The sequence below is a fragment of the Megalobrama amblycephala genome, linkage group LG2 (genome assembly GCF_018812025.1).
Source record: "Megalobrama amblycephala isolate DHTTF-2021 linkage group LG2, ASM1881202v1, whole genome shotgun sequence".
Classification (NCBI taxonomy): Eukaryota; Metazoa; Chordata; class Actinopteri; order Cypriniformes; family Xenocyprididae; genus Megalobrama; species Megalobrama amblycephala.
In genome coordinates, this window is record NC_063045.1 from 31,456,581 (window position 1) to 31,473,397 (window position 16,817).

General features: G+C 38.2%; 1 protein-coding gene across 7 annotated transcripts in view; it reads left to right on the top strand.

Annotated features, from left to right (window-relative positions):
• LOC125255244 (fibrillin-2) overlaps positions 1-16,532 on the top strand; it is a 144,220-nt gene extending 127,688 nt beyond the window's left edge. For 6 of the 7 annotated variants that reach the window (XM_048170296.1, XM_048170321.1, XM_048170310.1 and 3 more), the window contains 17 exons: positions 993-1,118; positions 2,148-2,300; positions 2,396-2,461; positions 2,688-2,813; positions 6,399-6,518; positions 6,730-6,852; positions 6,991-7,122; positions 8,474-8,599; positions 8,892-9,098; positions 10,258-10,383; positions 10,515-10,637; positions 11,747-11,863; positions 12,077-12,205; positions 14,096-14,215; positions 14,846-15,077; positions 15,732-15,873; positions 16,014-16,532. In XM_048170296.1, the coding sequence (XP_048026253.1) occupies positions 993-1,118; positions 2,148-2,300; positions 2,396-2,461; positions 2,688-2,813; positions 6,399-6,518; positions 6,730-6,852; positions 6,991-7,122; positions 8,474-8,599; positions 8,892-9,098; positions 10,258-10,383; positions 10,515-10,637; positions 11,747-11,863; positions 12,077-12,205; positions 14,096-14,215; positions 14,846-15,077; positions 15,732-15,873; positions 16,014-16,346 (2,501 nt within the window). In that variant the 3' untranslated portion in view covers positions 16,347-16,532. The remainder of the gene's footprint in view (positions 1-992; positions 1,119-2,147; positions 2,301-2,395; positions 2,462-2,687; positions 2,814-6,398; positions 6,519-6,729; positions 6,853-6,990; positions 7,123-8,473; positions 8,600-8,891; positions 9,099-10,257; positions 10,384-10,514; positions 10,638-11,746; positions 11,864-12,076; positions 12,206-14,095; positions 14,216-14,845; positions 15,078-15,731; positions 15,874-16,013) is intronic. The other variant, XM_048170325.1, reaches the window with a different exon arrangement.
• The last annotated feature ends 285 nt before the right edge of the window (positions 16,533-16,817 follow it).

Genomic DNA, 16,817 nt, shown 5'->3' on the forward strand with positions numbered 1-16,817 from the left:
CTCAGAGTAGGAGATGTTGCCCTAGAAATTGCGCATCTAAATCGCTCGAGTACAATGTATAACGTGAATCCAATGGAACACCTGTAGATTGTTTTTTTTTTTTCTAAAGAGAAAGGTAGAGCAACACAACCTCCAGTGAAGTGCTCCTAAGGAATGGCAGGACATCTCTCCAGAAACACTGGTATCCTTCATGAGGAGGATTGAGTCTGAACATACATATTGAAGTACTGAACAAAATGTGCAAGATGTGAACCCCAGTAATGGAAGGTGGACTTACTTTTTGTTGAATTAAGTTCATACTATGGGTAATGATATTTAAGTGACATTGCACAGGGTTTTGTTGTGTAATCTATGCAATTCTGTTTTATTCTACTATGCATTAACAGTTTTACTAGTCTGGATATCATTAGTTTATGAAAAAAATGGGAAATATTTACCTCACTCTCTTGTTCTTATGACTTTGTATAACTTTCTTTGTTTTGTGGAGTTGGGGGGGAAAAGCACTCTAAAATAAATATATAGAAAATGTGATCCCTGTATTTGTGGTCCCTAAGTATTTCTCTTTGTGAGAACAGGCCAAAATTCACTGAAAATCTTCCATAGCTTTCCTTGGCATGTTCATGTGAGTTCATGTAAAAAATAGTGACATCTGTTTCATGAACAAATTATTCTCAGATCTTGATCCACAATCTGAGTCCATGATCTGGTTCTTCAACTAACTCAATGACTATTGTATGATTACAGAAGTCATATGTATGATACTTTTATGGTGTTTTGTGTTCTTTTTTAAAAGCATATTCACAATTTCTTCTTTTCTGTGCATTGTAAGAGATATATTCATACAGGTTTGGAACAAAATGCAACACATTAAATCATTTAAACTTTTTTTCCAGTAGATAGTATGTAAATACAGTACATTATGTGTGTGTGTGTGTGTGTGTGTGTGTGTGTGTGTGTGTGTGTGTGTGTGTGTGTGTGTGTGTGTATATCAGATGTGAACGAGTGTTCAGAAGAGCCCGGCATCTGTGCGTATGGCTCCTGTTTCAACAGTCTGGGCAGCTTTGAGTGCGTGTGTAAACATGGATTTGTGCTGTCAGAAGATAGACGCAGATGTTACGGTAATTCATCATAACCATTTTTGTCTGACTGAACTTAAACAGGTGAAAATGTCTGGTTCATATTTTACCAACAACAGAAGAAAAAAAAAGAATTTTTTTTTTTGCATTAAGAAAATAAAGCCGATTAGGACTATGAAGAATATGACCTGATTACACATTACTGAAACTGACTGCACTAAACTATTGTTGTTGTTTGCCTTTGAATTCATTTTAGAATTTATAAAGCCTATAAAATTTAGATTACACTTTTCTTTCGATTGTCTATAGAATTGTTAGGCTGTAGTAGACCTGTAGGGACCTGTAGTAGACTGTTGGGTTAGGGTTCGGTGTCAGGGTTTGGGTTAGTAGAATAAGTTGACATATATTTGCAGAGCTACTTATAGTTAGCCTTGTGAAAGAAAATGCAATTCTCTGGAATGCTTGATTCTGATTGGCTGACAGACAAAGATTAAGAGGTGTTTATTAATTAATTAATTTAGTTCCATTTCTTGACTGCTTTACAGTTCCATATAACTTCAACACCTCCAACCAACAATTTATCCCATGCATTTGATTTGCCATTTTCTATCTCAAACTTTACAATCAGTGGAAATGTGCAGTTTAATTATAAAAATTGTCAAGAAAGTAAGAAAATTAAATTAAAATATGATGGTTAGACAAACCATTGCTGTATTGCAATGAGCCATACGCAGAAACTAACACATGCGCTCACTTGCACATGCAGAATTTTAACCCTGTCTCGCTATTTAATTCAATATTTTCTGTACTCAAAAAAGTTGCATTATATTTTCAGTAGTGATGGTTTTTGAAGTTAAACTAACATTTTCCCTGACTCTGCTGAGTGACAGGCAATTCACTCATGCTCTCTCTCTAATAACTGCATACAGTAGCTTTTGTTCTAAAATGACATTGTTTCTAAACAAGGTGTGTAAGAAGTAGTTTTAGTATTTTAAGGATAAAAACATGAAAATGTCTTGAAATAAAGCATTGTCATTCCTTACATAATTCTTATGCTGTTTGTTGTGTCAGACACTAGAGAGAGCTTCTGTTTCACACGCTTTGAGAACGGCAAGTGCTCTGTCCCGCAGGCATTCAACACCAGCAAAGCCAAGTGCTGCTGTAGTGTCATGGCCAAAGAGGGCTGGGGTGACCCCTGTGAGCTGTGCCCTAAAGAACAGGATGGTACCAGAGCTCTCATCACCTTCATCATTTGCTACATCACCTTAGCGGCGGAACCCAAAATCATTCTCATGGTTTCGTGTTGTGTGCGTTCACAGCTGCATTTCAGGATCTGTGTCCATTTGGCCATGGGATCATTCCTGGTGTTGGGGACACACGTGTAGGTACTGTGACAATACGTGTTTTGATTCTTGTAGGCTCAAAAGATGGTGTAGCAATTGGTTGTAAATTAATATTATTAAAATAATGCAATATCTTACTTAATGCATTGATTGTCTGATACCAAAAAATCATTAAAAACACAAAATGCACAAAAATGATTATGTACAAAATGAAGCTGTACAGATTGACCATGTCACATTTGTCACATGCTGTATCGCTGTGTCTCAGACTTAAATGAGTGTGTGGAGAATCCAGAGGTCTGTGTGAACGGCCGCTGCATCAACATGGACGGCTCCTTCCGCTGCGAGTGTCCCGCGGGATACACGCTCGACTACACAGGAACACGTTGTGATGGTAAGAGAATGCTGAAATGTAACCTTCCACAAAACCGTTTTACTTCAAAAGTGAATGTATTGCACTCCAAATATGAATTATGTGTTCAAGGACCGTTTTGAACATTTTTATTCACCCAGAAATTAACATTCTGTCATCATTTATTGTTTCATGAGTTCACACTTATAATCAAGTCAGATAGAATAAATGTATTTGGCGTGCTGTCCGAGGAAAGGGCTCCAAGCTCGGTTTTTGGCCAGAACACAGAGTACTCCCCCGTATTCCTGGCTGTATGTAGGAACAAGCCAAGAATAAGTAGTCAGGGTGGTGGAGGGATGCTGAAAACTGTCGAGGAAAGTAGGTGAGTCGACTGAGTATATATAGGCTTTCTCTCATGCTAATAGGATAGATGTCGTAATTGCTGATGACGAGTTGATTGGATAGATCATTTGAACGTGCTTCTCCCGAACTTTGTTAATGAAACATCATTTATAACTTTCTTCTGCAGAACACAAAAGAGGACATTTAACAGTTTGTTATCATTGACTTTTATACTCCATTGTATTTACAAATAAACATTGAGACATTTTGCAAAGTATCTTCTTTTCCAACAATTGAAATATCTCTATTGTCTCAACCCTGTTCACTCTAACAGTGATTATACCACCTGAGGTCACAGAGTCTCTGTTCTGTTGGTTTCTACTCAGCTGCAGTGTCTTTTACTGACAGATTACTACCTGCATTCCTGTTGATAGTCACTGCTCATTATCGGCATAAAGTTGTACTCTGCTCACCAGAAACTCTTTTTGAAAATGTATGACTTCAGGTTGCTTTGTGACTGCAATTTACTGTGAGTTTGCAGACCCCTTCATGGGGCTCAGCAGCATTTTTTATTGTATATTTTATTAGACATTTAAGATATGTTTGTAGAATAGCCTACACAATGATATGAATGAAACCATGATTTCAGGCTTCTTTGATTTATACTTTGTATTTCTCACATTTCTCATGGCAGCTGAACTTGCCATGAACTTGGACCTGAACAATGATATTAAGTTGTTCTTTTGGTACATGGCCTTCAACATTTTCTCTTGATAAATGTTTCTTTAAAAAAAAAAAAAAATAGTGAGACAAACACACTGAGTAATTACTTCAAATATAAAAAATAATACAACCCCATTTTCAGAAAAGTTGGAACTTTTTGTAAAATGCAATAAAATCATGAATCTGTGATTTAATTTAATCTCTTTAACATTTACTGACAAAAGTACAAAGAAAATATTTCCAATGTTTTCACTGACCAACTCAAATTTTGATATTGACTCCAAAAAAGGTGGGACAGAGGCATGTTTGCTACTGTGTCACAACAACTTTCCTTTTTATTACACTTTTTAATTGTTTGGGAATTGAGGATACTAATTGTTGAATTTTTCCAAGTGGAATTTCTGCTCAATCTTGCTGCTCAACATTCTGGTGTAGAAACCACTCTTATGCAGCACATGCTGAATGAAGCCTGCCATTGTCTTGCTTCCCAGGAAAGATGTCATCTATCAAGATGCCATCAGGCAGTATAGGTCTCTGTACAATTCCTATATTTGCCTCCACGTCAGTGGTAACTTCACACATATGCAAGTCATCCACGCTGTTTGCACTGATGCACCCCATACCACTACGATGTTTGCTTTTGGATCTATCGCTGATGAAAGTCTGGATGGTCACTTTTGTCTTTGGGACTGAGAACTCGATGTCCATTTTTCCCAAAAACAAGCTGAAACATGGACTTATCATGGTCTTTTAGACCATCTGAGATGAGCTCGGGCCAAGAGAACTCTGCGCCATCTCTGTATTGAACAGATGAATAGTTTTCTTTTTGTGTAACAGAGATTCAAGTTGCATTTTTTGGTGTAGTGGCAGACTATGTTAAGTGACAAAGATTTTCCAAAGTATTTCCGAAACCATGTGGCAAACACAGTAGCATAAGTGGTTTCTCATGTAATGTCATCTGAGGGCTCGAAGGTCACGCACATTCTACGGAGGTCTCCAGCCTTGCCCTACACAACCATTACAATTTTCTGGATTCCGTGAATCCAGATTACACAATATTATGTATGCTTGATGCTGAAAGACCTAAATTCTTTGCAATCTTGCATTGAGAAATGTGATTTTGAATTGTTTGACAATTCTCTTATGAAATTTTGGCACAAAGTGGTGAGCCAATACCCATCTTTGCTTGCAAAGACAGAGATGCTCCTTTTATACCCAATCTGTTTTAAGACAGTTTAACTTGGATATTCTGTATCCTTTTCACTTTTATTTTGTCTCTGTCCCAACTTTTTTGGAGTGTGTTGCAGCCATCAAAATCTTTATATTTATATATATATATATATATATATATATATATATATATATATATATATATATATATATATATATATTTATTTACAAAATACAATTAATTTGGTCTGTGGAAACATCAGAAATATTTTCTTTGTACTTTATTTTTAACAAATAAAAGATTCTTGATTTTATTGCATTTTACAAAATGTCACAACTTTTCTGGAAATGGGTTTGTATATGCAGATGATGTTTTGACATATGTTATCAAAAAATAGACTAGTTGGCAGTCTGCCACCCTTACAGAGAAAGCAAGAAGATAGTGAAATAACTGTAGCAAGAGTTTGAAGATGATCCAAAAAGAGCACCTGTGACTGAGATAATTGGTTATGAACTACGTAAAAGTGGAAGCTGTGACTAGGATGGTCAGATGTTCTGCAGGCATCTTAGCTTTGTTGTCTCCATCAATAAAGTCTAAAGCCACATTTCCACCATTTGGCCAAACTGTTCTCATTGCTTAATTGTTCCATTCTGTGCTGATCTGGCCCAGCGGGTACAGATATGGTTTCATTTTCCATTGTGGGGCTTTTTGGAATGTCATACAAATATGTCAGTCATTGCCTCGGTAATGCAAGAGTTTACACACAATATGAGATGTAAATGTGACCGTGTTATAGAGGATGATCAGATATTTCTTATAATTATATTAACTTTAGGCTACTTCGCTCCAATAGTGTGCTCGGCCAGCTACTGAGAAACTGGTAGCCAGGCAACAGACAAGTGTCCAATCCTGTGTCACTACATGCATTCTACCAGCCATTTTTTTCGAGGCCGGCAACGGTTTGTAATCGTGCCGTGCCGAGGCAAGCTCAAGTGGAAATATAACTTTGAACCTTTCTTAGAACTGCTTGGCCGGTGGAAAAGCGGCTTAAGTTTTGGCATCTGGAGATCTGTGATTAGAGTGATATTTTTGCAAAGATAAGAACACTTTTTCCACAACAGTTTCCCCTTTGATATTAGCTTGACATTTTGAGGTGGCTCAGTGGGTGGCACTGCCAGCTCGCAACAAGAAGGTCCCTGGTTCGGCTTTCTGTGTGGAGTTTGTATGTTCTCCCCGTGTTGGCGTGAGGTTATGTGAATTAGACCTGGATTGGATAAACAGATTTTTCTGATCCTTTAAATCTGTATCTCAACTGGGTAATCATCATCTATTATTGTCAACTTTTCAACATGTTTAGCCAACAGCTTTCTGTTCTCTGTGTGTGTGTGCAGATATTGATGAGTGTTCAGTGGAAAACCCGTGTGGAAACGGCACATGCTCAAATGTGATTGGATCTTTTGAGTGTCTGTGTGAGGAGGGATTTGAGCCTGGACCAATGATGAGCTGTGAAGGTTAGCTGACAAACACCAGAACATCTAATGTAGCATATTTATTAAACCAGCTTCAGATGCACTCAAAGATTGATGATTATTATCACACATGATCACTGGCCTACAGTAATCTTTCATCAAATTATCTGTCTGATATCGATTTGAGGGAGCATTCATATAGGATGTTTTTGTGTCCATCTTTACTGATTGTGTGTCATTACTGATTGTCCAGATGTGAATGAATGTGGTCAGAATCCTCTGCTCTGTGCATTTCGCTGCATTAACACTTTCGGGGCATATGAATGCAGCTGTCCGTCTGGTTACACTCTACGGGAGGATGGACGCATGTGTCAGGGTATGACATATTATCAATAATCAATGAGTTTGGCGTAAAACTTTCCAAGCCTTAGCGGCTGCAGGCTCAGGATATGTGTATGAATTATTGTTTTAAAAGTATTCAAGCATTTGTGATGTTGAGCTTCTCTGTGTTCAGATGTAGATGAGTGTGCAGAGGATCTTCATAACTGTGACTCCAGAGGAATGGAGTGTAACAACTTAATCGGCACCTTCATGTGTGTTTGTCCGGCTGGGATGATCCGCAGGATGAATGATGATGTGTGTCAAGGTAAAATCTGAGACCATCTATTCATAGAAGTTTGTCATTAAACTGATCTGCAGTGCTATTTACTTTTACAAACACTCTTAAAAAATATTATGTTAAATCTGAACGTAAAGATATGAGAAACTAGGTGGTGTGGAATATTGACAAAAATGTTTATATTTTCTGGGATTTTGTCAAGATAAGCTTCTTGGGATATGAAATCCTTTACGCTCTTGAAAAACACAAAGGCACCCCCCGGTGGACAATTTATTTCGAATTTCTCACAGGCCTCTAGGGCCGCAAGTCAAACAGGCCCAGCGTGTTTCATTCTGATCGGCCTATGTTAACCTTGTCTGATAGCTGCTTAAACTTCATTGGCTGCTGCCAGCCATGGTTTGAGACACACGAATATCCTCAAAAGTAGTCTTGGCACCTTGGACAAAGAGATTTATGGTTGCATAGTTATAGGCATTTAGGCACAGTTATTTCAATGTTATAGCACCACCAAACGGCCAGTTGCCGCACCCTCTAAAATGTGTACTGAGTTTGATGAAAATATCTCATTCCATTCACGAGTTTTGACGGCCCTTAGAGACTGTGAATCGAAATTTCAACTTTTTTTTTGATAAATATTGATAATCAGACTCCAGAGAATCTTGCTGCACTGGTTTGGTTCCGATCTGGCCAAAAACCTAGGACCAGTTCGCAAAAGTAGGTTTTTCAAAAAATCCAAAATACCTGAAATTTTCGCCAGGAAATTTCACACTCGAACCTATGCCTAATATTTTAGGAATTATGAACGATTTTGTATTTTTCACCGCTGTAGCGCCCCTGTCAGGCCGATCGGGGCTGTAGGCTGTTAGAAGCTGCATCTAAAAAATTTTTTGCAGTGTAAATACATTTAAATAACTATCATTTTTGAATATGAAACTACAACCACCAGTAGAATGCAGCCAGTCACTGTCTTAATGAGTGAGTCATTGAGGCAATTTGTTTAAACGGCTGATTCATTCTAGAAACAAAGAAAGTGTCCCGCTCCTTCTGAATATGCCTATTTCTCTACTATATAGTATGCGAAAAACAGTACGGCAGTAAAAACAGTATGTCTGAAATCATAGTATTATAGTACTCATCGATCTGCTTTACTCATATTCAAGTACAAATCCAATATCATGCTCACAACCAGTAGCGTGTTTACCCACCATACAAAGCACACAATTGATTTCTCCTGAGGGGACTACATTGGACTTTCTGCACACTATAAGTAAATTTGCAACTACATGTCAACTTATTCCACTAGTGTACACCACTAGTGTAACCAAAGAATGTTTCTCTTACTCATTCTCATTCATCTTAATCTTTTTCCACTTTACAGATGAAAATGAATGCTTGACTCAGCCTGGGGTTTGTGAGAACGGCCGATGTGTGAACACTGTCGGCAGTTACACATGCGAATGTGGCACTGGGTTCAAAACTGACTCTACAGCCAAGCAATGTCTCGGTAAAACCTCTTTCTCGACTCTATATGTAAAGTTATGCAGGGCTCGGATTGAGGTGTATTGAAAATAATGGCAAAAAGCATCCTCTCTGTAAAACCAACAGCCCTGACCATCCCTAGATTTAAAGTGTTGTGTATTATGAAAACTTTATCATGCAAATGAAATATTAGTGTTCTCTACATTTGGTCCCAGCAATATGCGCTACGCCACTGGATAGGTGTTTACTTTGTAATATTGTACATTAAGTCTCTATTATGATGTGAATTGATTCGTGTTCTGATGTTTGACTCTCAGATTACAGGAAAGGCTTTTGTTTCACTGAAGTTCTGCACACCATGTGTCAGATGTCCTCCAGCAGTCGTGTTCCTGTCAGCAGGTCTCAGTGCTGTTGTAACAGAGGCCGTGGCTGGGGGGAGCAGTGTGAGCTCTGCCCTCTGCCTTCCACTGCCAGCTACAAGAAACTCTGCCCATATGGCCATGGCTATGCCACTGACGGAACAGGTGCAGAAAATCACATTGATGACCACCAGCTTTACAAAAACAGATTTAGAAGCAGTGACCCAAAGATTAAATCCAGTTGGTTGGTGTGTCACAGGCCTTACCAGTGGTGTCTTTAAAGATTTAAAGACTTTAAAGGTCCCGTTTTTTGTGTTTTTTTTGAAGCTTTGATTGTTTATAGTGTGCAATATAACATGTGTTCATGTTTCGCGTGTAAAAAAAAACAGTATTTTTCACATAATTTACTTATCTGTATACCACTGTTTCCACTGTCATAAAAACGGGCTGATGACTTCCTTGTTCTATGAAGTCCCTCCTTCAGAAATACGTAACGAGTTCTGATTGTGCCAGCGGTTCCTGTGTTGTGATTCGACAGCAGCTTCTGCTCCATCTTTCAAGAATAATCTTTGTGCGAATCCGGCATTAAACTGATTGAGATTGAGGAAGCTGTCCTCAGCAAAATGTGCTGCACATAGTTTTACATGTGGATTATAATTTTCGGGAACCGAGTTAAACATAAATTGTAACCATTGATCTCTAAGTACAGCGTCCCTGGGAAGGCCAAACAAAGGTGATTGGACTGCAGGATGAAAATAACAGCGTTTCGACGACATGGCGACAAACACACTCTACAAACGCAACTTGCTCTTCTCCGTGGGAGCGCAACAAGACCACGCCCCCTTTTTTGTGTATTCCTGTGGGCGGAGGTTAGTCAAAAAACTGTTTTAGTGACGTCATTAAAGAAGGAAGTAGAGGGATGTAGTCCAAACTGGCCGTTCGATGTAGGCGACTTCTGTTAAATAAAATATCTCGCTTGGCATTGAACTTTGAGCTTTAAAATTTTACAGATTTTATTTATACTCTAACAACAACATTACACACTAACTAAAGTTTGAAACATGGGATCATGAAGAACGGTACCTTTAAACTTAAAACTGAGAAAACCCAAAGAAATACACAGCACCTTGGAGGCAGGTCAGGTCATTAGCTCATTAAATTAAACTCTTAAGACCTGAAATGAAAGGAGATTATTCTTTGATTATTGATTTTAGTGTCAGACAACAGCAGAAACAGAGAAACAAATGTCAGAAATCCCTATTATCAAATGATGGGTATCCTTTTAAGACTTAAATTGTCAGTAAACCTCTTTGTCTGTCCACAGATATAGATGAGTGTAAGCTGATTCCAGGAGTTTGTGTCAACGGCGTGTGTATCAACACCGTGGGCTCTTACAGATGCCACTGCAAACCAGGATACATTGCCTCAACTGCAGGAACCTCATGTGTCGGTAGGCCACAAACACTCAGCACTGCTTTATAACTGTCAGTCTTTTAAATCCACCTGATGACTCAGGTGGTGTAGAAGTATTATATTTTGCTATTCCTTGAGATCATGGTTGTGTAATTGTGTTTCTGTCAGATGTTGATGAATGTGGTATGTCCCCAAAACCCTGTAACTTCATATGTAAGAACACGGAGGGCAGCTATGCGTGTTCCTGTCCCCGCGGTTACATGCTGCAGGATGACAGCAGGACATGTAAAGGTGAGGAGTCTTGCTTTTGGGCACTGATCTCAGAAGTATTCCATGCAAGTCATACAAAAGTTCTAACCAATGATTTCACTTTTTTTCCTGAGTTTAGTTCTGTTCAGTTTGAAGTAATTGTTCATTTCTGCTTTGGTGTGTCATTATTTATTTTTTCTTTATAGATCTGAACAACAAACACATTGTTTTGATTTGCTTAGTTGGGGACACTTAATATTCGGCAATATTATTGACTTGACTGCACTGACACTATCAGATGAGAACTGAGCTGGACGATTACATCACTGTTTTCTACAGAGCTGCTATATAGCTGAAATGAACTCATTTTATATTTAATGATCTCTTTACACAATCATATTGAACAGAACTGAATCAACACTGAAAGGACTTCAGCTGAACAATGACACTGTCTTTTTTAGAAGCTGCTTTACAGTTGAATTGAACTCTGTTTGCATCATTGATCATTATTTTCTTGTTATCACTGTAAAGCTGCTTTAAAACAATCTGTATTGTATAAAGTGCTATAAAGGTGACTTGATGACTTACAAAATCATATTTATCTCAAGTGTGTTAGAAATGTGCTTCCAATATTTTTTGCAACTCTACACTCAAGCCATGAAATGATTAGCCATTTAGACGCCAAACTACGTGGATGGGAAAAATATAAAACCTAAAATCTTGTGTCTTTTGCTTGTTCATTGTGCAGTATATACAGTATTTATGCACAATTGATGAACTGAATCAACATTGAACTAACTTGAGCTGTATATAATACGATATTGGCTTATTTAGAGCTTCTTTACAGCTTAATTTGAATCTGCTTTGAAACAATCTGTATTGCATATAGCGCTATAGGGGACGACTTTGAAGGACAAAAGCCTGATCCAGGATGTGTGGAGTGTAATAGAGAACATGTGGTGTAATTTGAGGAGTAAATTGTTAGTTGATGACAGAATAGTCAGTCACAAAATATTTACTGACCATCATAGTAAGACTTTTTAGACTCTTAAAAGGCAGTCAGACATCTCAAGGACATCTCACCATATCAGAGTAAAAGCAGTAGTTTGATTTGATTTTTTTTTTTTTTTTTTTTTTTTTTTTATTTATAGATGTAGATGAATGTCAGAGCAGACAACACAACTGCCAGTTCTCATGTGTCAACACCATTGGTGGATTTACCTGCAAGTGTCCAGCAGGCTTCAGCCAACATCATACGGCCTGCAGAGGTGAAATGCATGTTTAGAATTCAACAGAAGAAGGAAACGCTCCATTACTTAACAAAAACACAAGTAGTGTTTGCAAATATTACACTTGTGAACTTTGTTTCCTTGTATGTGTTTATGATCATAGTAAATTAAGTAAAAATCAGTATGTCAGTCAAGTGTGTGTTACCTCCTGTGATTTTCAATGGTAAGATGATTCTTTCTGTCTTCGCTCAGATATTAATGAATGTTTGTCAGAGCTGAGTCCATGTGGCCTGCGGGGCATCTGTCTGAATTCAGTGGGAAGCTTCAGCTGTGAGTGTCCAAAGGGCTTCAGACTGGACTCTCTCGGTCTCAACTGTGATGGTACGGCTCTGTGTTTGTGTATATGATTGAAATGTTGTAGTCTCTGAATAAAAGTCATCACGTTTAGAATGAAGTCCCATCCTACATTTTTTACCCTCACTGAATATTCTATTTCACTCTTGACATGTCACATTACAGAAGAAAAAGGGGTTGCAAATGGCTTTTCATGTCATCTTTCACAGTTAAAAATGTGCACTGCTTTATTAATTACTACTATAACAATTTAATATTTAGAGTTGTATAAACAAGAATATGATATTGAGTATCTGACATTTCAGATAAACTGATTCCAAATTAAGCCAAAGCAGAATCAACTGTTGCATCTCCAAGCAACACACAGTGTTGGCATTTCATTTCTAAATTAATCTTTGTGTTGAGTGAATGATTCAGTGAATCACTCATAACTACTTATAACACCCTACTGGTATAACCTGCATGGACAAAAGTTGTACAATGGTACAAAAATTAAAAAAAATCAAAGTGCCGTCTTAGCCAAATTTTGTGCTATAAATAGACAGATTTTTTATAAATTCAGATGTGGATACTGGCATTGACAGCCAGGTCAGCATCTGTGGTATCTGTGGTGCTTATAAACTTTAGGTGTCATTCATTTAATATGAAAAAATGTCATCAGAGTTCAGAACCAGTGATGTGGGAACAGTAGAGACAGAAGGATAATCACCTGGTTCTTTAATATTGAGTCTAGCAATAATTGACTCTACATGTGTTTGTTTCAATAACAGCACACAATGGCTCTATTACAGCAATCCACAGGCCCAAAATGGCATACAATTACAGCTCTTCCGAGAAGATCACTATTGCATCTTTTGGTGAGAGGTTACAAACATAACCCAAGGTTTACTTTGTTGACGTGTTTGCCATCTCACTATGGGATGTAGACAACACCTTTCACTTCTAGTATCTACTTCCTCCAGGGTAACCTTCTGGTGTAACCAGAGAGCTCTCAGGTTAATTTCAATCGAGGTAGTCCCAAGTGTAAATCATATTCAAACAGGGATTTGAAAGGTCTTTTCAAGCACCTTATGTGTGTATTTTATATCACAGACACCCAGATTACTACAGAAAAGTCATGCATTTTTACAGTGCAAATACGCACACGAACAAAACGCAGACATATGATGCTCGCTGTTGCATCCCGCATATCTTAATGGAATCTGTATCCTTTCAAAGGATCCTTTCTGATCCTGAAAATATAGTTCTCTTTGGACTCGATGTCTGACCTCTTGTCGGTGCTGCCTGGATTGTGGCTTTATAGGTATGGGGGATCTGTGAGGAACAAATAACTTAAAAGCTTCCTGTTGTCTCCTCTTCGGTTCAAATCATTGTTGCATCACATCCACAGCCTATCTAAACAGGCTCTTGGGATCAAACAGGCAGATCAAGAAAATGCTATTTATCCTTTTCAGCCTTTATGGACAGATTTCTCTTGTTTACAAATGCCAAGCCAAGAGTTCCTTCTGTGGACAACTTGACTAGCACTGGATCCAGTCAGTCACTGTACAAGTCTCTGTACGTGATGTTCTCTGTATATGACTGTATTACTGTAGTCATATGACTCCTATCCTAATCCATGGCGGGGCAACTCTGACCCTCTAGATCCACTTTCCTGCAGAGCTTAGCTCCAACCCTGATCAAACTCACCTACCTGTAGCTTTCTAGTAATCCTGAAGGTGCACTCATAAGCTTCTTTTGAATGATATGTTTGTTTGGATGATATGAACGCTGTTTTCCAAACCTTGAAAAGGTGGTCTGTGGGAAGACTCATGCTTGCCAGCATACTTTTTTGGGGGGGCACTGTACTATACTATGTGAAATGCATGAATAATGCTCAATAATGCTGTTATTGACTCTGCTGTTTCTCTCTCTCAGATATAGATGAGTGTGCACGTGATCACAGGTGTCAGTTTGGTTGTCAGAATGTTGCAGGTGGTTTCCATTGCAGCTGTCCACAGGGATATACACAACACCAGGAGTGGAACCAGTGTGTGGGTTAGTACACACACACACACACACACACACACACAGACACACACACACACACACACACACACACACACACACACACACACACACACACACACACACACAGACACACACACACACACACACACACACACACACACACACACACACACACACACACACACAGACACACACACACACACACACAGACACACACAGACACAGACACACACACACACACACACACACACACACACACACACACACACACACACAAAATATCGTTGGGTTTGGTTCTTTCTTTCTTAACCTACCTTCGCAGGAAACTTTTTTTTTTACATTTTCCCAAAAAATTGATTTATAAGATGTTTTGCTCATGAGGACCAAAAAAAAAATATATTAAAGGTTTTACTTCTAGGGACATTTGCCACACACAACACACTTTTCTGAATACATCAACAAAGGAATACATCACCCTCCCCATCATTGGTGTTTCTTTTACATTTTTGGGCTTGCGATTGATGAAGTCATGTGGTTAGCATATGTGCTTCAGACACATTGAGCCCATGGTCCTCACATGGGAGAGGCAGGTTTGATTCTTATTGAATTGCACATGATTACAGTGTACACATGTTACGAGCCTTTTCTGTAATGCAGATGACAATGAGTGCTTGAACCCTGGCAACTGTGGTTCAGCTTCCTGTTTTAACACGTTGGGCAGTTTTAAGTGTGGCTGTCCATCTGGCTTCACCTTTGACCCCGTGTCCACGAGTTGTGAAGATGTGGATGAGTGCGTGTCCTCCACGAGCCCCTGCAGATACGGATGCTCAAACACACAGGGTGGATTTGTGTGCGGATGTCCTGCAGGATATTACAGAGCAGGACAGGGGTGAGATGTGCATGAAATAGTGTTACAGTTGAATCATATCAGCAGTCAAACTACAGTCATGTGTAATATTTAAAAAAGACAAGTTATAGTTGAATAGTGGACAGGTAATATGGATTTCACTGTAATATATAATACAATTTATTAAACCATGTATTTTTTGAGCAACTTTTGGGCAATTCTAATGAAACCTGCTCAAAACATATCTGAATATTTGCTAAAAAAATTTATTTCACGCTTTTACTGATTATTATACTATTTTGTATAATACAAAAGATCATCATTGATGCATTACAGGGAAAAGAACTGTTTTGTTTTGACAGTAATAATGGGACTTCAGAAAGAAAATTGTCATGAAAAACATTTAAATAGTTCTTGATCCTTTAGTTTCTCACCATGCAACCCACTCAGACAGTGGGAAAACAGTCTTCCTCGTTGTAGTTGCCAAACCAGGCATTGTATATTATGAATATTGTTGGCTCTTTGACAAATTGCTATTGTTCCTCTTTTTTTATTTTTAAGTTGCTTTGGATAAAAGTGTCTGCTAAATACATAACTGTAAATGTGTAAATGACATGGGTAGAAATACATTTAGCCACCATTTTTTTGTGTCTTATATTTCCATTAGTGATATTGAATGAGTGACTGTTCCTGCAGGCATTGTGTATCTGCTGCTGGTTTTGGGGGTGATGGGCTTGGATCAGAAGAAAACGCTCTTTCTCATAAAACCTGCTACGGCTGCAAAACAAATGGACACCAGAAGAAAAGTGTCAGAAGACATACTTCAAACTTCACACTGGTAAAAGACATGAGAAAAAATAAGAGCATTTCATTAAAAATGTGTAGAACTGGTAGTTTCATTTCTCTTCTAAATTAATGTTGTGGATGTCCGTTCACTGAACCTGATAACTGTAATATAATATTCTTTTGTTCATACAGGATGCAGTTAGTCTGGCCAGTGTGGATGTGGATCAGCCACTGAAGTTATTTCTCAATCGCTCACAACTCAAACCCAAAGCAGCCATACTGGAGCTGCTGCCTGCTGTCAGACCCCTCATCCAGAATGTCATGTACACCATCACAGCTGGCAACCATGATGGATTCTTCCAAATCAGACAGCGTGCAGGTGTCAGTTACCTGCACAGCACACACAGGACGTCCTCAATGAGACACTACATACTGCAGATCAGAAGCTCTGCTCTCTTTGACACAGACAGAGATGAGCGACCTGCTTCAGACCTGCACATGACACTCCACATTACAGTTCAGTAGAGTGTCTGAACATGTCTGACCATAAGCTAATTGCTCTCTAAGATGCTTAAAGTAGTATTGTGATTGTCTGAATATGTGACCACTGATCAAAACACAGACAATATGATTAGCTTCATATAAAAATGTCTGCTAAGCCTCACAGAAAACATTTGTCATTTTTTGAATTGAATAAAACATTGTTTTTAAGCCTTTTGAATTTCTAACCTGAGGTGTTCACATAAAATGTTTACATAATGCCCATGATATTGTACACAGCTGTCTTTATAAAGCATGTATACAAGCACACAGTCTTATGCAACTTCAGGGGGCCTATGTGGGGACATATTTTCTATTTTTATACAGTAGATGCAGAAAATCCCACTATATGTATGGAATTTGCATAGCAGTTAAAGGCTATTATGTGGATTTTATATTTATTTATCTATATATATATATATATATATATATATATATATATATATATATATCTCA